The sequence below is a fragment of the Chamaea fasciata genome, unplaced genomic scaffold, assembly GCF_029207755.1.
Source record: "Chamaea fasciata isolate MVZ Bird 193981 ecotype frontalis unplaced genomic scaffold, bChaFas1.0.hap1 SCAF_5, whole genome shotgun sequence".
Taxonomy (NCBI): Eukaryota; Metazoa; Chordata; class Aves; order Passeriformes; family Sylviidae; genus Chamaea; species Chamaea fasciata.
In genome coordinates this window covers 63,351,698-63,373,330 of record NW_027094090.1, presented here as the reverse complement: position 1 = coordinate 63,373,330, position 21,633 = coordinate 63,351,698, and the positions used below count along the sequence as shown (strand labels likewise).

Sequence of the window (21,633 nt, the reverse complement as noted above, 5' to 3'; positions counted from 1 at the left end):
GTTTTCAAAGCATGCATTTGATAGCAGCAAAACAAGTGGCTATCCAGGGGAAAACCTGCCTCCCTCCCCTTTTCTGGTACGAAGCCTGGGGCAGCTCTTGCTGGGGAAAGTCTAGCTGTGCCTCTAGGTCTTTGGCTGGAACCTGTTTGGTAGGCATGGCTAATGAACGTCAGCCATCACCCAAAGCTCTGACAGGAGGGAGAGCGCAGGTGCTACGTGTGAAAGGTGTGCACGTGGTGTGGTCACTGCTGAGAGAGGTGAATGGAGATGGGGTTGCTTCTGGGAAGACTGGCTGTGAGGATGTAGAAAGGTTTTCCTGAATGAATGTTAGAGGTCAAGTCTGGATGAATTTCTGTGAGTATGTTAAAAGACAATTTGTGTTAGTACAAACACTGATATTTGGATTCTTGCTGTGGAGCAGAAAAGCCCTGGAAAATCATAAAATGGAGCTCATGTGAAAATCCTCGAGCTAGTAGCCAGTAAGTTGATTCCCCAGCCTGCAAGTCCCTGTGGTGCCATGCTGTGGCATGCATACATAGCAGCTTGAACCCAGAAGTAATATAGTTATGTTTGTCCAGCACTGCAACTGAGGTAATGAGTTCTGCTGCTCGATAAAGTTTATTAGCTTTGGTGCAGCACCTCGTGAACGTGGTTATACTGCTTCCACACTCAAGCTGCTCGGTGCACAGCTGGGTTGGGGATGTCTGCATTGTGTTCCTCTGGGGCTTTATGTGACAAAGCAACTTGCATCTATTTGCATCTCGGGTTTTATATAGGCTTTGGAGATTTGGGAAACAGAGAAAGAAGAGTGTATGAAAGAGATTATATAATGTGACTGCCTGTGTTATTAGAGGACTAGAGTGGATAATCCAGGTGATCTTTTCCAATTCTGTGTTCCTGCAAGCCTGTAATCGTGGAAGATGCCAAGGTCACTACTGAGACAAGAAAGCCCAGTGCAGTTCAAAACAAGAAGCTATTTCAAATTAATGTACTGGCTTCAGAAGATGAAGATTCAGGATCAGGGTGCTCTGTTCTGTAGGTTACAGTGATTTTATCTGGTTTTGTGTAAATCAGGTGTACAGCACATTTCCGCCATGTCCAGGGATTCTCTTCACTGATGAGTCTAAACAAAAGAGTTAGGGATATATAGTCTTGCTCAGTTGGTGTATTTCTCCAGTGGCTCTTCCGCCTGACTGCTGTATTCCCACCTGTCCAAACAGTGGTGAGCACAGGGGACTCTGTTTGCTGTAAGCCTGTCCAAGTCTTGGAAGACTGTCAGGGGCTGGGTCTTGTTTAAGTTAGTTTTTCACAAAACAGCCTATTTATCTTGGAAGGAAGAGTAAAAACCGTAAGAGAATAAGGAGAGAATAAACCTCAGTCTTTGTGATTTCCAGCTGAAAGCTTGAGGAAGAGCGCAGATAATAGCAATCTGAGACTGAACATCTGTGTTTCCTGCACTTCCTGTGGTGCTTATTTGCTAATCTTAATTCCATTAGTGACAGAACTTTACCATTTTCACAGAATCACAGAATTCTTAGACTTGGAAAGGACCTCTGGAGATCATCTAGTCCAATCCCCCTGCCAATGCAGAAACACTTAAAGTAGGTGACATAGGAACATACCCAGATGATTCTGAATGTCTCCAGAGAGGAAGACTCCGTAACCACCCTGGGCAGCCTGTTCCAATGTTCTGCCACTCTCAATGTAAAGAAGTTCTTGTTCATCCTGAGGTGGAACTTGTGTTTTAGTTTATGGCCATTGCTCCTCATCCTGTTGCTGGGTACCACCAAAAAGAGTCTGGCAACAACCTCTTGGCACCTGCCTTTGAGATACTTAAATGCATTGATGAGACCCTCTCAGTTGTCTCTTCTCCGGGCTGAAGAGACACAGCTCCTGCAGTCTCTCCTCGTAAGAGGTGGTCCAGACTCCTCATCATCTTTGTGGCGTCTTCTGAACCCTCTGTGGTATCTGCTTGTCTTTATTGAAATGTGGAGCCCATAACTGGGCACAGCACTCCATGTGTGGCCTCACTAGGGCCAAGTAGGAGGGGAAGGATCAGCTCCCTTGACCTGCTGGCCACAGTTTTTCAGATGCACCTCAGGATACCACTGGCCTTCCTGGCTGTGAGGGCAGACTGCTGGCTCATGGTCAAGTTGTCATCCACCAAGAGTCCCAGGTCTCCCCGCAGATCTGGTCTGTAATAGGTCCTGTACTGGTACTTGGGGTTATTCCTCCGCGGGTGCAAGACCCTACACTTGCGCTTGTTGAACCTCATCAGGTTTCTCTCCACCCAACTTTCCAGCCTATCAGAGCTGTCTTAACCCACAAGGTGATAGCAATGGTATAGGAAAGGTCTCTGAGTGAACCTGAATTGGGGTGGTTTTTTTGCCACAGCTCTACACAATTACTAGGGTATCGACTGTGTATGTGTGCATGCTTAACCAAAAGTATGATTGGACAGTGTAATGCAATTAGCTGGAAAAGATCCCCTCATAGTTCAGCAAGGGCTACTAGGTGCAGTAGGAACTTGATTGATGTAGAGGGGTCAGAAAAAATGTTCTCTCTGTGGAATTGTCAGTTTGGAGAAGGAACTGCAGTTTGTATCTGCAGTACTGCAGCTGTGGATGGTACCCCTCACCCAAGGCAGTGTGACTCACCCTGCAGCCATGCTTTGGAGAGGCAGGCTGTGCTGGTGGACCAGTGCAGATAGTTCCACGCTGCAAGTGAAAACAGGCTTGCAGAAAATTAAGAAATCCATTGAGGATATGCTTTGTGCTCTCCAGTGCTAAATTCTTTTGCTAAAAATGTTAAATATTCCTCAAAGCTGTGAAGAAGCTTAAACAAGTAATTAAGTTTCCTTCGTCTGTCCCTTAAATTTAGGTTTCATTGTTCTCAGAGTCCTGTGTCTCATGACTAATATACTGCCTGCACAATACGCTGGCTGATTTTTTACCAGATGGTTCTTGGGTCTGTAGTTGAATCCAGGGCGAAGGCAGTTAGTTTTTCTCCTGCCTCAAATGAAAGATGTGTCCCCCACATAATGCTCTGATTGAATCTTGGACATAAGACAATAATGGAGTAAAAATATTTTGACCAGATGACAACTTTTAAAGATATTCTTAGGGATTATTATTAATTATATTTAAAGAGCTGGCATAGGGTGATACTAGAACACTCCTCTGTACATTTTTTTATAATTTATGTATCATCTAGGGTTGAAACAAAGTCTAAATGCAGAAAAATGCTGGAATTCAAATATGCATACGTGGCTAGAAGATAGAAAATGCACAGTGTGAACTGCCTGTTACTGTTTTTTCACTTTTCGTTTTTGTTGTAATGGCCTTCTTTTTCATTCCACCCTCAATCATGATGGTGATGTCTGCTTGCATCCATAACATACCTTCTGGATCGAGAAGCCTTGTGAGTAAAGACAAAGCATCTCTCAGGAAGGTGCAGCATAAGTGGGGTGCATATCTCCATGGGGACCATTTCAGCAGCACTGCAGAGCACATTTGCTCTGAGGCCTGTTGGATCCAGCAGTCGTTCCAGCTATTTCCCCTCCCCCCAGTTTATTTCACTGTGATTTTGGCTGCTGCTTGATTGAGGAGGAGCAGTGAATGGCGATTACATTTTTTGGACCAACCAGCTGAAAAGGAGAAGCCCATTCAGCATAGGTGAGGCTACTGACTGTGACATCTTTTAAGAAATGGGTAGTGCTGGCATTTTTAATTTTTAGTGTTGGGGAAGATTTTCTTCTGCAGAAGAAATTTGGGTGGAGTGTATACAGTGTATGTGTAACTGCTGTTTTAAAACACCTTCTGGACTGAGAAGTGCTGCAGAAATATGAGATCCTTTAATGCTTTTTCCTTGCATAAAGAATGTTGCTCTTCAATGCAGCTGTTTAGCTCTTGCGAACAGGTGTGCAATAAACACCCCTTCCTTTTTCAACCAAGTGTAGTGGTGATGGATACCCTCTCATTTAAACATGCGTGGCTTTCTCTCCTACAAGAATTAAAAACTTTAAAAATAGCTTACATATCTAGAAAGAATATCTAGCCTTGTCCTGTTTCCCTCTTCCCCTCCCCCTTGCTACCAACTCAAATTACTGACAAGCTTTGAAAATTTCGGGGCAGGGGAACAGAGGTGCAGCTGGCCTGCATGTGTTGCACCAGCTGTAATGCAAATGATACATGCTGAAAGAGGCTTTTCTCACTTTTGTAATTCTTGGATATTGTTGTGCAATGGGGACATGTGACAATTTGTCTTAAATGTGTTTGCTGATATGTTCTGCAGAGTATACTGCGTCCTTTGTTCCTTGCCGACAAGAGACAGTATCAAAATCCAATTGCCCGTTGGCAGCATGTCTGATTGCAGCTGGGACTGTCCTCCTGCCTTCCCCATCCATCAGGCCTGGGATGATCACATCACACTTAATAGCAGTTAATTTAGGGCTGGCCAGAACACAGACTTCGGTAAATCCTCGGCTTTCTTGGCTTTTTGGACAATTTGTAATAAACCACTTTTTTTTGTTCTTTGTTTCTGAAAGTGGCATAACCTATTGCTCTTCTGCCTGAGAGGGCCAAAGGAGAAGTGCTTGGCTGCCTGTGCCCTGGGTGTTTGTGGGTACCAGTCAGCTTTGCTGCTGCTTATCTGTAGCAGTAAAAGTACAGGCGCTGGAGGTTCAGTTGTGTAAAAACAAAAGCTGATGTTGATTTAATCCCATTACACTGCGTTGATCTCTCAACCACTGGACTCTTAGTAGGATTCCAGCTTTAATCCTGTAAGGATCAATCTGGCCCATTGCTTTTCTATCCTGATCCTAAATCCCCCTTTAATCTTGTTAATTACACCAGGCCTTTTTTGGTTTCATTTTTTTCCCTCGTGGAGCAGCAAAACCACACAAAATCTTCGTGTTGCTCTCTCTGACCTGGTGTTTTTACCCTTTGTTCATCCTGTTGAGGAGCAAGGTTGTCCTCAAGGCTGGTTTCATCATTCATAGCAGTGCATTTGATGGTCTGGTGTCTGCTGCTTCAGACTCCTGTGAAGTCAACTGGTTATGCTGTTGTGCTGAATCCCTCCTGGTTCTGTCAGGAGTTTTCTTTCTTTTTATCTGTTGTTTGATACTGTGCTGTCTGAAAGGGGTGGGGAATCATGGAACATGACAGCCACTTTGAAATTGCTTTCTTATGTTAAAGAAAAAGGGTTTTTGCAGCAGAATCCTGTCATTGGAGGAGAAGACAATGTCAGGGAATATGGAGCACTGCTCGGATGATGAGGCACTTGTTCCGAGAAGACTGGAACCTGTGTCAGGGCCTGGGTAGTTCCATTGCCCACAGATATATTCTGAAGGTCACAGAGAAATTCAGCTGCTTAAAGCAACCTTTTTATGTTTATGTGTGTTCGGGTGGCTTGAGGAGAGGCATAGTGTACATTCAGACTTGAGGCTTTTTATCTTCATGTTGCACTGTCTGCAGGCCTCCAAACCCAGTGCTGCATTTTCTGTGCAATGCACAAGGCCAGTTTCTCACTGTGACAATCTGCTCCTGGCACTTGCAGTAGAAACTAGCAGTGCTTAATGTATTCATCTCCGTTATTTCCTATAGTGTAAAGAAGAAAACCAACCCAAAATTGCACCTACATTTGCTGTAACTCGATCAAGAGCTGACAGATCATTTCTGGAACATGTCTGTGCTGGGATCTTGACTGCTCTGCCAAATTTTTTGCCTTTATCTTGCAGTGCTGCTCCTTTTCTCTCCCCTGTCCATGCAGCTCTGCCTCACCCAGTAAAAGCTTCTACTTTTCCAACCTTTAAGCCAAATTCTGATTTCTCACCACCTTGCCAGAGCACCATGGGGCTGATATCTCTCCTTGCCAAAATGCAGGCTGTAGGTAAGGGTCTGCCATGGAAGTAGCCAAGGTGATTTGCTTTTAAACCAGATAGAGGGGAAACCAGGTTTGGATCACAGAGGATGAGCTCTATGGATGTGTTTATTCCAGTTGAAGCAGCCCTTGTGCTTAGTTTTTGGAAAACACTTAGAGCCATGACAAGGAAGTAACAATTGCTTTTAAGGAAACGTGGGCATTTTCCCAGCAGTTCTAGGGTTAAGGAAATTGTAGAGGGGTGACATGGTGACAGTGTTCCCTATTTTTGTGTGTTGCCAGTAGTGAGAAGAGGGAAACTTTGATTTCTAATCCGCTTTGGAGGAGGCTCCGTATCAGGGCTGCACAGAAACATCCAGTCAAGCAGCTCCTTTATCATAAAGGGGATTTTAATTAAAACTGTTCTTGCATCATGAGCGAAATGAGCGTCAGTGCCAGCCAGCCCTGTACTGGGCATTTATCTCCTTCAAACCACATTACCAGTAATTGCTGCATTAAATCAAAGTCGAGGGAGATTACAGGTCTGAATTGGGCAGGCGACGGGTGCCAGCGTGGGGAGCTCCGTGCTGCCGAGCTGCTGATACGGGAGCCCCCTCAGCTCCCCAGCTGGGGGTGAAGAGTCGGAGGGCTGCTGGATCCCAAGAAGCCCTTCTCATTACAAGACAAGAATTTTTGTTATAACCTAGGAGGAGTGGCAGGCTGTATGCTTGCAGCATTTTAAGCTGCTGGTGTTTTTCTATTAACTTCCTTTTAAAACAAACAAACCTAATAGCAAAACAAACCCTGTGGCATTGCCATCCCACTTCTGTCTCCTGTTTGGATCCACCACAGACGTTCCCTTTTGTTCATCATCTACTGTGTATTCCAGCCCTGGAACTTAAGAATAAATCATCTCTTGTCTTGATTTATCCCCTTTTCTCTACCCTTCTTGCCACAGCTCTGCTGTGGAGCTGCTTACTTGGTTTCTCTCTGTCCCAAAATAGGAGGGCTTCTCCCCTTCTTCACCTCTCCCCCTGCTGAGGAATTGTATCGGCCTTGACCTGTGGCTCCTTTGCCAACTATGGCCCATTAGTTCTTTTAATTATTTTTTTAGGTTTTTAGGCATTCTGTTGTCTCCTGGTCTAGAGCAGCTGTTTCCCTTCTTCTTGTCCCTACACTTTAACCTTGGTCACTCTAAAAAAACATCTAATCATCCCAGTGTTGCTGTTGCTTCCATTCTCCAAACCTCTGTCAGGACAAGGCTGAGGAATGGCCGTGCCCACATGAGGTCTCAGGCATGTGGACTGGCTGAGGTAATTAGATCTATGTGGGCAATCACTGAATTATCAAAATGTGACAGCTGGACTTTTTGTGGCTGTTACTACCTCTGTCCCGTAATTGCAAAGAGGGTAAGCCAGGAAGGGAATGTGAAGAAAATATGGAGTTTTTTCCTCTTCAGACGTGACTGTCATTTTCTTTGTTTTTGTCTTGATGGTGGTTATGTATTTTCTTGTTCTATTGCTGACAATCTCAGGGCAGTTGGGTGGCAGTGATGGTTTTTCTTCATTTTGCCCAGAAGTGTTGGCAATCTGCCATTCTGAAATTTGCTTCCTACAGTGTTTGCACATCTACTACATTCCTATGCTGCAGAATAGGGTCTCATTCTCAGCACTGTACTGAGAACCTGGTAATGTATGTGAAAGATGATGCTGCAGCTGGATCTGCCTGCTAAAACAGATTGCACACTGTCAGGCTGTATTGGATTTTTAAGATTCACACAAATTTCTCGGAAGCTGTCTAGTTCAGAACAGTTGCAGGAGTGTGCCTGCTGTGCCCCTTCAGAGCTTGAAGTTGCAGCTTTTTCTTCATTACTATGTGAGCCTGAGATTCAGCTTAAGTATTGCCCCATTTAACCCTGGCCTATGCATGAATCTCTAGCCTGAGACAAGCAGTTCTTTTAAATTCCTGCTAAGAGACCTGTAAAGCCACAGAGGCTGAAGTTTGAGTGCTGCTGCTATCCCAGCTGATAATGCAGAGGGATTGCAATTAGTTTTTGCCTTAGTAGTCCTGTTACCAACGAAGTGAGAGTAGTCCCACTGCAGAGTAACTGGAGAGTTGTGCAAAGAACATGATCCTAGTCTTTGGTGGAGATTTCTTGATAGTGACAGAAAGCAGAGATAAAGGTTTTCATGAGAGCCAGGAAACCATCTTCATGGCATCATGGTTTTGGGACAGAGAATGCAGATATTGTGGCAGATTAGGGTGAATGAACATGAGTAGGTTTTTTTTTTTTTGTAGAGGTCACAGAAAGCTGATGAGAGAGCAGGTATCTTGATCGTGCAGATAGTGGAGCCAGAGAAAGCCCTCAGTGGTTGCCCAGGGATTTCAGCTGCTGTGGCTTGTTTTAGAACTTGCAGGGAGTTGAAACTAGCCTGCAGGAATGGGCTTTGGACTGAGCCTTTTTGGCCTTTGTTCTGTTCATCTGGCTCTTGGCAAGAAGTGTGGGTGGCAGTTATCTTATGTGCCCATGGCAGACCTCTTTGCCCATGTCCTGGGACTCTGTGTGAGAATAAAAAAAATTCCAGAACTTTTCTCTCTCCTGCTTTCCCAAAACTAGATGGGTTTCAAAATTCCCAGTCAAAATCTAAGTGTTTGCTGCCTTTTACTATTTTTGTCTCAGTCTGAGGCAGAAAGTGATCCGAAGACTGCTTCTTGCCTCTGAGCTGGCATAGTCATAACATATCTCTTTCTGTTCACCACAGCCTTATACTTCTCCATTGAAACCGCTGGAGAAGGGACACAGCAATAACTAGTACCTCTGCCTCCAGACAAGTAGTCCCTGGGGTCTCCCCCTACATTAAAGGATGACTTGCTGCTGTCACCATTCATGTAGCCTGTGCTGACTCTCCTCTTTCAGGGTAAACTGCATAATTTTTGCCAAACCTCAGCTTTGCATGCTATTTCTGGATCCTTTCTGTGCATTCAGCAAATGCACCAAACTCTTAACTACAGCAGTTCTGGTATTTTGCTCTTGAATCTCTTTAGAGTTGCCTGACTTTGGGATTTTTTTTTTTTTTTTTTAATGGGAATGGGGAGAAAACAGGATTCATCATCTAAAGCTGAGGAGGTGGGCAAGATTTTGAACTGAGGCCTGCAGTATTTAATGGACAGATGTAATTCTGTCATGAAATTATCTTCGCAGATTTATGCTGAAAGTGTCATATTTTGTATATTGCTGTCCTGGAACCGTTTCCAGATGACTTCCTGAGATTTATTTGGTGACCTGCTGTTGTGGCAGCTAAAGGTCGTTCCTGCATGATGTTCTTCAATTCCTCAGTTGCTACCAGTAATACAGTCTCAAACCCAGCTATCACACATAGACAGTGCTGCCTGTTTATTTCTCTTTTACTTTCATTCAATTAAGAATTTTGTTTAGTAGTTTTGATGTGTTTTGCCTCTTGCTTGCACAGTTGCAAGGTGTGGGCAGCTGCTCTGCTATTCTGATTGCACCAAACTGGGCAGGGAGTGCTTTCGCTCCTGTGTCAGAACAGCAGAATGCTGTCCCAGGAAACCTTTCCCCCAAATTCTGCTTTTGTTTGTGTAGCTGGGAAGCCATATCACTCTAAAGCAGGGATAAATTTAAATTCATACTAGCATAATTTATTGTGTGGCCACTCGTTAACTTGGAACAAGTACCTTATTCTATTCTAGTTTGTCACGTGGGGGCAATTTGATAAGCTGGGAGGTGAGGTGGGGAGGAAAGTCCATACCAAAGCTGTCTCTGTTAGGAAGCAAGTGCTCAGCTAGATGAGTAAGACACACAGCCACGTTCTGAAATGCTCTGCAGTGGCTGATCATGTTCTCCCTTCACCCCAGGCAAAGGCGGGGTAGAATGTGTTCGCTCAAACCCTTGTTGAAAGTGGTTTATCCCATGAGCCGTTTGCTGGGATAGATTGGGAAGGCATGTGGCATTTCCAACAGCCCCACGTGGCTGTTTTCTGGTGGATCTGAGGTAGCGGCAGAACTGTACTTACACTACAGCGGAATCATCAGTGTGGTCCAGCCCTAGTTTGTGATTCATTCAATTAAAAATACTTAGTGAGAGTATGTCTGATACCACCATCTGGTGACTTTTAATAATATTTATTCTTAGGAAGGTGGTTCTTTAATTAAGGAATTAACCTTAATTTTTGTAGGCTTAGCATCTGAAGAAATGCTCAGACTTAAGCTGCTCTATTTCTAGAAGAGTCAAATCTTTCTTTTTCGGATCTCCCTGTTGTCCCCTTAAGGATCAGCTAATTGAACTGCCTGCTGCTTGTTAAGTGAAAAACCAAGTGGGAGTGTGAGAGACAGAATGGGCAAAGCTTTTCTCTGACTGAGGTTCTGGAACAGCCTCTGAAGTGCAGGAAAACTGCCTCCACTCTATTCTTTTTGCTTCCTCCTCTTTGTCCACTGCCCCCAAAGGAATATACAAAGGCAGTGTGGCAGTCATGTAATGTCTAAACTATCAAGAGAAAACTCCTTGTCTTCTTTGATGTTGAAATTCTGCATCTGGACACCTTCTTGTTTCTCATGTAATGAGCAAACAGCATTTTGATGGACATGTAGCATTACCAAGATCAGTATTTATATAAGTGGTCCCAAAAGAAAGCTGTGATACAGTCACCTTCATTACCGAGTGTCTTAGCCCAGAAGTATACTTATTTGCTTCCTGAAGCAGTGCCAGGTATTTAGAGTTCTCCTTGAAAGAAGACCCAGACCCAAGACACAGATAATTTTTTTTCTGGAAAATCTGTGTATACTTTCTTTTCCCATTTTCATACTATGCCTTTGGTGGTAACTAAGGAGATGGAGCCTGTCTGGTTTTAGAAGCTTCTTTTGGACTTGCTGCATGTTATATTCAGGTGTTCTGGAGTTGTCTCAAGATAATTAAAACCTGTTCTGTAATGCAGGTAAAACAATGGATTGGTGTAGAAAGGAAAGCAAACCAGAGTCGTGTCTTCTATATGATGCTGGTGTATCAAGACTACTGGCATGTTTATTTTGCAACTTAATCACTAATAGATTCTTGTGACTTATTGTTCTGTTGAAGCTGTCTTGCTGGGAGCCAGCTTGTTAGTGTTGTGAATAAAATCTCAGTTCTGGGTGCACAGTCTTTTGATGGGATTTTTCAAACTTCAGATGAGTGCTCATCACTGCCTTACATTTTTCCTTGGTAGTAATTTCAGAGGTAGGCTTCGGGCAATCTAAGTTTTGCTTGAATTAAGTTGTGTCCTGTCTGGCAGATGAAGTTGTCTGGGCAAGATCTGTACTTCCAACCTAAGGAAGACTGCCTACAAAAATCTTAACTTCATGATCAATAGTGTTTGTCTGTCTCTCTTGATAGCCGTGATATAGTGTAGGTTGGGTATTGGAAAAGCTTGGTTTCTGGTTGAGGAAGATCCAGGCTTGTTTCATGAGTCCCCTTTGGTATATAGGTTTCTGGAGTTTGCTAATGTTACCATTCTACTGGATGGCTGTAAGAAAGCTAAACAAAACAAAAAGTGCCAATTGTCCAGCAGACAGAGGTCTGGCAATGTGCTCCTTTATCAGGCTGACTTCGTATTATTGTTCTGCCTCCTTTTTCCATGTCCTTCCCTAAAGCAGAGTTTGTTGAGGCTTTGAAAAGAAGCTGTAATTAAGAAGTAATGACTTCTAATTCTGGCCCGTTCTCCTCTTATGTTGTGGATTTGTAATTGTTTTTTAAAACTGTTCTAGTTTTCCAGTCTAGACAAACCATTAATATTTAACAGCTACATGTAGATGATGCAGTGAAGACCTAAGGGCAGTAACAGGATGCAGGTATCTTATGTCCACAGTTTAGAGTGTGCACGGTGCCTGCTGTTAAGCCACTTTAGATTGGTTTCAGGACTATAGAGCTTGGTTGGAGAGTGTTTAGAGTGGTAGTAGCACATGCAAGCAAACTCTATCACTATTAAGTAAATTGCCTTGCAAATGGAGAATGTGTTGCAGAAAAAGATGGAAAAGGGAGATCTTTGGCACTTGTAGGAGAAAAGACATGACCAGGAGCTGTTTCAGAGCTCCAGTTTTATTGAGTACTATCTTTGGAATTTTTCTCTCTCCACTATTTTTTTTTAAGTTGTGCATTTTATCCATGAAAACTGGATGTGTAATGACTGAAGTTCCACTGTCTGCCTGAGGTATTTCCTTGGCAGAGGCAGTGAGTATGATGGGGCAATCTTTGCTGCTTTACGTTTTTGCTGCTTTCTTTAGCTTTGGGTTCCTTGGGCCTTTTGCCAGGGGGCTTTTACTTTCCTTGGATTCAAAGTGTATTTTTGGTAATTTCATTTGTGCTAATGTGTTTTTGGACTATTAATCCTAATGAACGTGAGGAATCAGTGGCACTAACTAATCAGACAGGGTTTCAGGCAAGTAGTGGCTCCTGTGGCTTTACCAACCCATTCAAATTCTTTCCTGTGATGTTCTTATTATGCTAATCCAACACACTCTGGTTTGCTGCTACTCCACATCCCCCAGAACTGCTGGTTTCATTTCTGCTTGAATGCATGTAGTTCCTGATCTGCGACATTTGCCTGCTTAACGTGTTCGGCTTGTAGAGAAGGCACTGGCTGGGTGCTGAGTTATTCACTCACCTGCATAGCTGATCCACCACCAAATCTTCTTGCTCTTGAGATCAGGACATCTATGTAAAACTGGCAGATTTCTGAAACGTGAGAAAAATCCAGTTTCTGCAGTCACCCATGTGTTGTCATGTTTGCTTCTGCGTGCCATTTCGGAATATTGAGCTTTCCTCTGCGTGCTCTGCTTACATTTATGTTCTCCCCACTTGAATCTCTAATGATTCCAGGGTCAAAATAGCACCTAGACCGTAAGTAAGTTTTCTAGTCGTTGGTGATACTAAATCTATGAAGAAAAAGGAAAATCATGCAGCTCCTTGAAAAACATTATATCCATTCCAGCAAACAGGCAATAAATGTAGCCCTAGAGAGAGGGATGGGGACTTTCCAGTATAAATTCTCACCTGGAGTGAGCAAAAGTTACCCTTCTGCTCAGGGCATAGGATCTGCTTTGGTGCAAATTGAGAATCTCTTGCAGCTCTGTAGATGTAATCTTGGTGCTGTTTGTCTAACACTAGTATGAACTGGCTGAGCTGCTTGATCTGTTTAGCTGCTACGGAAATCAGTACATACCCAGCCAGAAAATGCATCCTTGCTTACTGGCATGTTTCCTACATTTACATCAGTCTTTAAAAAGCAGAGACATATTGTAAGCTGCTCATCAGATCCCTGATGACCCAGTTTAGCAGATGTAGTGATTGGCTAATTGTTAAAGATGCCATTTTTGGTGGGCGAGAGGAAGAGCATCAGCCAGGCTTCTAGTGATGAAGACTTAGATTCAGCGGAGGTAAGAGCTCTTTAGTGGGAGTAACTAGATAAGACTTGGATTAATTTGTCTGGAGAACAGAAAATTATGCAAAAGATTTATAAATATAGTTCATAAAATGAAACTGTTGGTGTAATTCCTTAGTAAAGATCAATGTGGGGTAATGGCTATATAACATGGAACTATCTCAGATTGCATGCTGTATTGCTATGTCCCCACAGTAGTGCAGTTTTTAGCAATTAAAAAAAAAAATATGTGATCAGCATCTGGAACTGCCATGGGTGCACTTCAACCATCATGAGACTATGGCTATATTATGCTCTTATAATATACTTACACTTTTATATATATTCTTATCATGTACTTGTAATTGTGACTTAGCATACTTGCTATAAACAGTCTAAACAAAGCAGGCAAAGCAAAGCCCAGGGCTGTGGTCTTGACATTTTCCAAAAATGTTCCTCTGTCTCCAGACATCAAAGAGAGCAGTGCATGTGATGCAAAGTACTGAGTTTTGAGAACACAGGGAAAAACTTGTGTATTCTCCATGCCTTGGTTAGTACACAGAAAGGGGAAAATTAGGTAAATGCTGCTACAGTGGCATGTAAAACAGTGTCTCAAGAAAGAGCAATGGGTAGGTAGGAGCTGGAAAAAAAACAAAATCAAATGATATTTGAAGAATAATAAAGTTCAGCAGTAACTAGATGGGTGATAGTTGAGAGAGTTGGGAGCTGTGTGATCGATAAATGCACAAACATCAGAGTGGATTTTTTTGCAGACTCCTGGCATTTGAAATAACAAATAGAAATAGAGGAACCAGAGCTACTGGTGCAGAACATGAAACTGGATATTATAGGGATAATATCAATCTGCAAGAACAGTAATCATGGTTTTAACATGCATTCAAGATTATGTGTGGTTCAGATAGGGTAGATGTAAAAGGTGATAGGCTGTATTGTATGCAGTAGACTGTAAAGAAGAAAGCAGAGTAATACTGATAATATAGGATTTGTTTCTGGTCAAATTGATGTGGGGAAGAATGGTAAAAGAGGTCCCAGGGGAAGTACTGTGAGTCTGCTGTAATCCCTCATGGGATTGGGTTTGGATAGAAACTTGAGGCTTGAAAATTATACTATTCCCAATACTATTAGAGAGATAAATATTGGTATGAGAAACTTTAATTTCACAGATACAGCTTGGAGAACAAATGCTGCTAGTAATCATCAGATAAAAAGATTTTGTCATTGTAACATCATCACCTGTTGTTGACACAGTGACTGGATTATTGGTACTATGACTGTTACAGAAAAACGAACTGTTTAGGAGCCTCCATCTCCCCTCTTTTGGAAGAGATGATCATGATATAAGCTTTGATACATGAAGCAATGTATTTAATTAAGCCAGTGCAGCCCTCAATGTAGAATGGTGTGGTTTGGGGTTGGTGGGCTTTTTTTATTGGTTGGGATTTTTTTTTAAATTTTTTTCTTTTAGGCACTTTGGATACAAATTAGTGATGGTATATGTAAAGGGGAAAATCCTCTGAGAAGAAGAAACTTTAGCCTAACCTTATAAAGGCTATTAGGTGAAAGAGAAGTAAATTTACAAATTTACAAAAGAGAAATTATCAGCAGAGATTGCTGCGCCTTTAAAATCAGTAGGGATGAAATAAGAACTGCCAAAAATCAGGCTGAATTAAACCTTTAAAATGTTGCTAAGGAAATGGGTGACAGTTTCTCAAAATACAGTTAGAGAGAAGGGAGGAGGTGGGGCCACTTAGTGTTGAGGATAGGGTAGTTAATGAGGATGCTCTTGTGGTCACACCATTGAAGAAGTCTTTGTTGTTTTAAGTAGAGTTGATCTTGGGAGCAAGGGCAGTATTGGTAGTGGACGTGAACCCACCATAGAAGCAACCACACTGGACGTTTCAAGGACCCTTGTGCAGGTAGTTAGTGCAGGTAGGCTGGGCTGGGAAGCAGGGTTGCCTGAGGAAGGGAGGTGCCTATTCCTGGGAGTGAAAGAACTGGTTCATGCAGTTGCAGATCTGATAGAAGTTTTAATCTATCAAATAGAAGTGTTTTCATATGTTTGGAGAATAGGGGGTGGAATAGACCTGCTGCTGGTGGGGAATGATCTGAGTAAATAGAGACCTAACCTCAGCTGCATGCTGACACACAAATATCAATTAAAGGCTTGGATACAAATAAAAAAAATGCGATAAAAGGCAACACAAATCCATTAAAACTGGGTTGTACCTTATCAGCCTGTCTATTTTTAAGATAACCAATTTTCTTACCTTGATAATATGTGTTTTACATAAAGGGATGACGTCTCTTACTGTAGACAGGTTCTACAGCATCTGATGTGGTGCTACAGAGGAAAGTACTAATGAGACTAGAGAAAATGCACTTTAGTGCTGGAATTGTGAAACAGAACTGATGTTGTTCTGGGTGATGTCTTTAAAAATAAAGATGACCACCGGCTATATCAGGTGCAAGAACATGCTTCTGGAGGTTGGGGAATAGCTAGCCTGCCATGTGACAGAAGACTGGAACAGCTGCTTGTTTGGATGGTCAGAGAGGGAATACATGAGAAAGGTTAATTGTAAGGGAAAGAGAAAATATGGCTAAGCCATAGGACAGTACTGGCAAAAGAGCAAAAGAAAGACAGAAATTGCTCAGGAATAGCATTAAGCTGGAGAACACAGATCCCAGATATTCTAGAGCAGCCTTTAGCTGGGACAGTGTAGCTGTAAAACCCAGCCCTAAGATAGAATGTGATAAATTTTATGAAAAGTTAAGGTGATGATAGCAGTTGATCTGATTCTGTGTTAGGAGATCTTCTCCAGTCTTCATATTTCTGTAAATTTAAAATTATTCATACATGTAAGCACCTGAAGGAACAAGGTTATGATTTTATGACAGTTACCTAACTTGTGTTACTGGAAATGCATGGGCATAGTAGGTTGCATGGTAATGTAGTTGGACTGTTATCTCCAAACAGAATTATGGAGTGTGGTGCCATCATATATTTGACTAATATTTGTTGCAAATCAGTGTGTAGTAGTAAACCAGCCCTTGTGGCCAATCTTGCAGAAAATCCAGTTGTTTATTACTGGTCAGTAAAGTCCTGCTGTGTCCATCTTGGCACATATGAGTTAAAAACTAGCTTTTGTCACTTAATTGCCTGAGGGACACAGGAAGTGCAAAGCTTTCTTGCCAAGGTATCATCCAAATATCTTAATGCTGGTTAAGTCACGATATTTAAGTTTGCATCAAACACTTAAAAGCATGGCAGTTTTATTGGATCTGTAGTTAAAACAGCAGAGGAGCTTAGGTGATGCTCCCCTTCCTTTTGTTTTGCCCATTTGATGGGTACTTACAGATAGGAAGATATCTGCACTAGGATTTGGAAATGTTTTATTCCCTTGAGGCCTGGTTGGAAATGACAAGAATTGGATTGTGAAATAAATGTAAGGTTTTTAACTTAGTTAGGGATTTGGTTTTAAAACCTGGGGCAGTAATATGAAGTAGCAAAAACAGGCTGTGGAAAAGACTGGGTTTGTATAAATTAATGCCTTTTCATGAAAAGATTTTATTGGAGATACTAAATTGCTTGAGTGCATAGTAATGAGCTGTGCAAAAGAATGAAGGGCAGGCACTTTTTGAACATGTAGTTACAGAAAAGAGAAGGAAATAAAAAAAAGTATTGGTCGTTCAGAGGAAACCAGATTCTATCTGTGCCCCCCGGCAGGGCATGCAGGGAATGCTGAGAGGTAGCCAAAAAGCCCTCTGGTTAGGTGGGGGCATAATAGTGAGGAGGAAGACGTGTAATGGTGAGCTCCAGAAAACTGTTTTGGGTCTGTTTGGGGTGAAAAAAGTTGGCCAAGGGCAGAAGGAGATAGAAGTTCGTTGTGGGCGCCTCATCCTTTTTTGCCAGTGAAGAGATCTAGAAGCATAGCTGCTTTCCCATTTATGGGCAACTAATTTCTCACTCTGTGCAAATCTTCACACAGAAACAACAGCTATAGAAACTTTTATTTATTTATTTATTTATTTATTTAAAATGTAGAAAATGTCATGCTTTATACTCCCCAAATTGGTCATGCTCCTTTTGTAAGGAAGGAGCGGCCCTGTGACCGTAGGAAAGATGATGAGAGTGGGCAACAGCTGCTATAACCACTCACCCAGCTCATAGCTGTCCTTTTCCAAGGCTCTCAGAAAGAAAGGGCAGTGGCAGCAGAAGATGAGCCAAGAGCTGTCCTGCTGGGCTGAGTGGGTCAGAGGGCTGTGGATTAGGCACCCCTTACCTGAATGACAGGTTCTCAAATGCAAATTGTGCTAGATAATGATCCACATATTTAACCTCTTGGAGGAAAGTAAATCTCAAGTTTAACTCTTTCTGAGGGGGAGGAAATTATGAGTGACGATAGAAGGGCAGCTGCCCTAGAGCTAGGCTGAGGAAGCTGTTTAGTGGTGCACAGCAGCATTGCAGGAAAGTTAAATATTAGAAATGCAAACCCCCCCTGACTTTATGCATTTAAAATGGTGTGTGGGGGGGGGAAATTTGGCTAGCCCTTCTTGGGTTTGATCGCTGTAGCATGTTTATTTTTGAAACCTCGGAGGGAGGGGTTTTATCCCTGCTATCCTTTGGAGGAAGGTGGGAATCTTGTGGGCTTGGGCTGTTAACTCTTTGAAAACCCAGGTTTCGTCCAGTGTCAACCTGGTGTGGTTTTTTCTACTGATAGGTGAAACCTCGTGCAATTTGTTATGGGAGGTCAGGCCCCCTTGGTGCACCCCCTGGCTGTGGTGTATCTTTTAAGAATCAGCGGTGAACTCTCGGATGTCTGGTAACAGGCCCGGCATGTGGGGCTGCTGGGGTGAACCTGCTGGCCCAGCAGCTCCCCATTTGTCCCTGTCGGTCAGGGAGCACATTCCTCCCTGAGAATGAGGAGGATGGGCTTCCTAAAATGGGCACAACAACTGGCCCTGCCCAGCCTTGCCCCCTTCTCCCTGCTGCTCACCGTCCCATGTGACAGAGTTAATCCCACTCACCGCCCCCAGTTTCACTGGAACAGCTGAGGGGGACAACCCACCGACCCAAGGCTGGGGCAGTGGGGGCCATTCCAGGGCCCTGCTCCCCCCGCCAGCCCCGGTTCCGGCAGCTGTCCCTGCTTGCTTCAGCTGGGGAGGGAGGGAGAAGCGTTAAACGATACGGGCACACACTCCCTTGTGAAAGAGATCCCTTCAGTTTGAGATATCAGTGTGGCTTCTCCTCTCTCCCTCCCTCCTTCCCTGACACCAAAGGGTTTTACTATGCTAATCCCAGCACCTGTCCCTGCAGAGGACAGCAAGAAGGGTATGGTGGTGGGGGAGGAACAGCCCCATATGTTTTTCCCTGTCCTGGATTGGGAGTGTTCCCTCTGACGCACCTAGAGCCCAGAACATATGCTCTTTTCAGGTCCTAAATGTTGTTTGCTTCCTCCCATCCCTGGCAGCAGTGGCTGTGAAGATCTTGTGTCCCCCTCTTCCTGGCAGTTGTTCTCTTTGCTGCCCGGGAATTGCAGGACACTCCTCAGTCGAAGCTTGCAGGGCTGTTTTCAGTAGAGGATTTCTAATTTTAGGAGCCTGTGCTGCCTATGGTTGAGTGCTGCCTTGCTGGATCCCAGAAGAGAGAGGCTGAGCTGTGCCGAGCCAGGCAGCTCCTTTTTATTTTCAGCTGAGCTAGTGTCAACCTGAGTGGCCCCAGAGGCCTGAGCCAAGCACTGCGCAGGGCTGCCAGAGTCCTTCCCACAAGGCTGAAAGACGGAGACTCGGATTTGAAGCTTCCAGTCCTGTGTCCATTTGGCCTTTAGCTGGAGGATCTTTGGCTATGTATGGTGTGTATTGTATGGATTACCAATACCCAGTCGTCCAGGTAAGCAAACGGATAGTGGCAACTTTAAAGAGTTTTGCTCTCTGTTGTTTGGACAAAACTGGCACTTACATGCTGGTTTTGTAGAAGGACATTGCTTCCAAGCTGGTCTTCTTGTGTCCCAGGCCTCTGCCCAGAGACTCTGAAGAGGACTTTGAAGCTCCTCCACCAGAACAGTACCATTTGGTACTTTTTAACTCCCAAGATTTGTCTTGTTTGAGACTTGTGTATTTTGGTTTGCATTTCTGGCCTTTTTCTTTGATCATTTGTTTGTTTGTTTTTAGGGGGGGTTGAACTGACAGCAGTGCTGTGCTCTGCAAACTTGTGTGTTGTTGCGTGTCTTACTGCGTTGTCGGGGCACATGTGACTTGTATGTGTGACTGCAGCCTGCCACAGGGATGCTCAGCCACCCAGAGCAGCTCCTCACCTATTCTCCTCTTCCCTCCTCCAAAATCACCCACAAAACCTCTGACAAAATCTCATTTGTCACGTTATTGCTTTTGGAGGTCCAGAGAGGATGTGTAGGGTGAAGGGAACGGGTGGGTTTGAGAGCAGTGTTCGGGGCTGGATGAAGCCTGTGTTGCAGCCTCTGCTGGGGGAGGGGGCTATATTTGGAGTACACGTGAGATTTGTTGGCCCAGTGTGTGGAGTCTTGGAGAAGACAGAGGCTGTGTGGGTCAGGCTCAAATACTTTTGGAGCCAAGTGAAAGATGATGTTCTCTAGGCAGTCCTTGGCTATTCAGTGTCAGCACTTCATGTCCTTACAGGCACCAAGTTTATCCAGAAAATGTGAAATGTAGACTAGCAGTTCAAGATTATCTACGGTGAGATACATCAGATAGCCACTAAATAGTATTTTGTTAGGTTACCTTGTATCGGGAGTTTTATTACCCACATGAATAGAATCCACCAGCAAAAGTGTGTCTTTTGGTTGTTAAGATTTGTTCCTGATAAATTGGTTCTTTGCACTTGAAACTCTTTTTTTCTTCCCTCTGGCCTTGGTCCAGCTGGCAGGTTTGCTCCATCTAAACTTGAGCCAGCGCAGAAATGCAGGTAATGGGGATGTTAAAATTGGAGGCTATGCTTGCTTTCTACCCTTAGCAGCAAAGGGTGGTAAATAGCATAACAAAAAAACCCCAAAAAACAAAAACAAAAAAAACCAACCCAAACAAAACCACAAAAAAACCCCAAAAAACAAATACCCAAACAAAACCCAAGCATTTAAGAATGTACATGAAGACTGCTTAGTCAATCTAGAGGTTAGTTCTTCATCTGTGCTCTCATCAGTGTGATTTCAGTGGCCTTGTCCTTTGACCTGCTGCATAAACAGCCTTCTCCAGCTTCTTTTCCATTAGGATTTGAATGGTAGGAGCTAAAGCTAACCAGAAACCATCGTGCGAACGCAGAAGAGGATATAAAAGTGTCACAGACATGCTCAGGTGGGAGCAAGGAGCTTTGCCTGGCATGATGAGAAATACCAGCTGTGCCTTGGCACTGCCAAGACAGACTAGTTAAATTTGCCCAAACGCTACTTCTATGGCACAGTAACAAAGTTTTGATGCGTATGTGCCCGTGATGCATGAGAAATTGTAAGAACTCATAAGTATCGTCACCTAGAGCTGTTCTGAATACATTGCTTTTTGAATAAATTCGGTAAGTAGGAAGGGGTGATCTCATGGCTCTGAGCTATGTGTTCTTCAGGCTTCCAGCCTTCAGCTCTGCTTGTGCTTCTCTGTTCTTTTCAGCAGCAAGATCTGCAGTTTGGGTTTGGGTTTTGGTTTTGCTTAGGAGACGGTGGCAAACTGTGATGGTAAATTCAGGAGTGGTTCCATGATTCTCACATAGGAGAAGCTAAGTGGAGGTCCACCAAATTATTCTGCGTGGCCATGACACAACATCTGAACCCCCATCCCTCAGTGAGGAAAGATGAGTTGCACAGATTCACCAATGTTTTGTAGGCCTTGTTCGTTATCGGTTGTTGTTCCGGGGCTCCAGTAGAACCGGAGACAACAAAGATCTCAAGTGTTGCCACCTCAGGTCATATTTTTCATGGTATGTTTTAAGCTTTATAAACTGTATCAGATGTTTATTTCACCTGGTTTTGCAGCAGTGGTATCACTTGTAGTCTTGTGGGTTTTTGTTGCCTGAGCACATCCACTGAAAATTGGGTCTTTTCTCTTGCTCAACAGGAGCAAAGGTGGATATAGTCCAAGTGTGGGAGAGGAGATGCTTTCTGGCCCACAATGGAGATGAAAGAGGGAGACCAGCAGTAGATCACACTGGAGGGAATTCCCACTCTGTTGGCACATGAGCAAAGCAGATCTACCAACTGGGTGGTGGGAGGCAATGCAAGGAAAGATTCAGTGCATGGTTGGGCACCTCATTTTCCTTAGGAAACTCTTTCTGATGGCAAGTATTTCTGGAGGTTCCTCAGGTGAAGGCCAAAATGGAGTAGTAATG

General features: G+C 43.5%; 1 protein-coding gene across 12 annotated transcripts in view; it reads left to right on the top strand.

Moving 5' to 3' along the window:
* Positions 1-21,633, top strand: part of RBFOX2 (RNA binding fox-1 homolog 2) — a 171,299-nt gene that overhangs the window by 61,279 nt on the left and 88,387 nt on the right. The window contains exon 1 of one of the 12 annotated variants that reach the window (XM_066184023.1): positions 19,062-19,176. The exons of the other annotated variants lie outside the window; for them this stretch is intronic. Within the exon in view, the coding sequence (XP_066040120.1) occupies positions 19,132-19,176 (45 nt within the window). The 5' untranslated portion in view covers positions 19,062-19,131. Of the gene's footprint in view, positions 1-19,061; positions 19,177-21,633 lie in introns of those variants that run through there. 12 annotated transcript variants of the gene reach the window in all.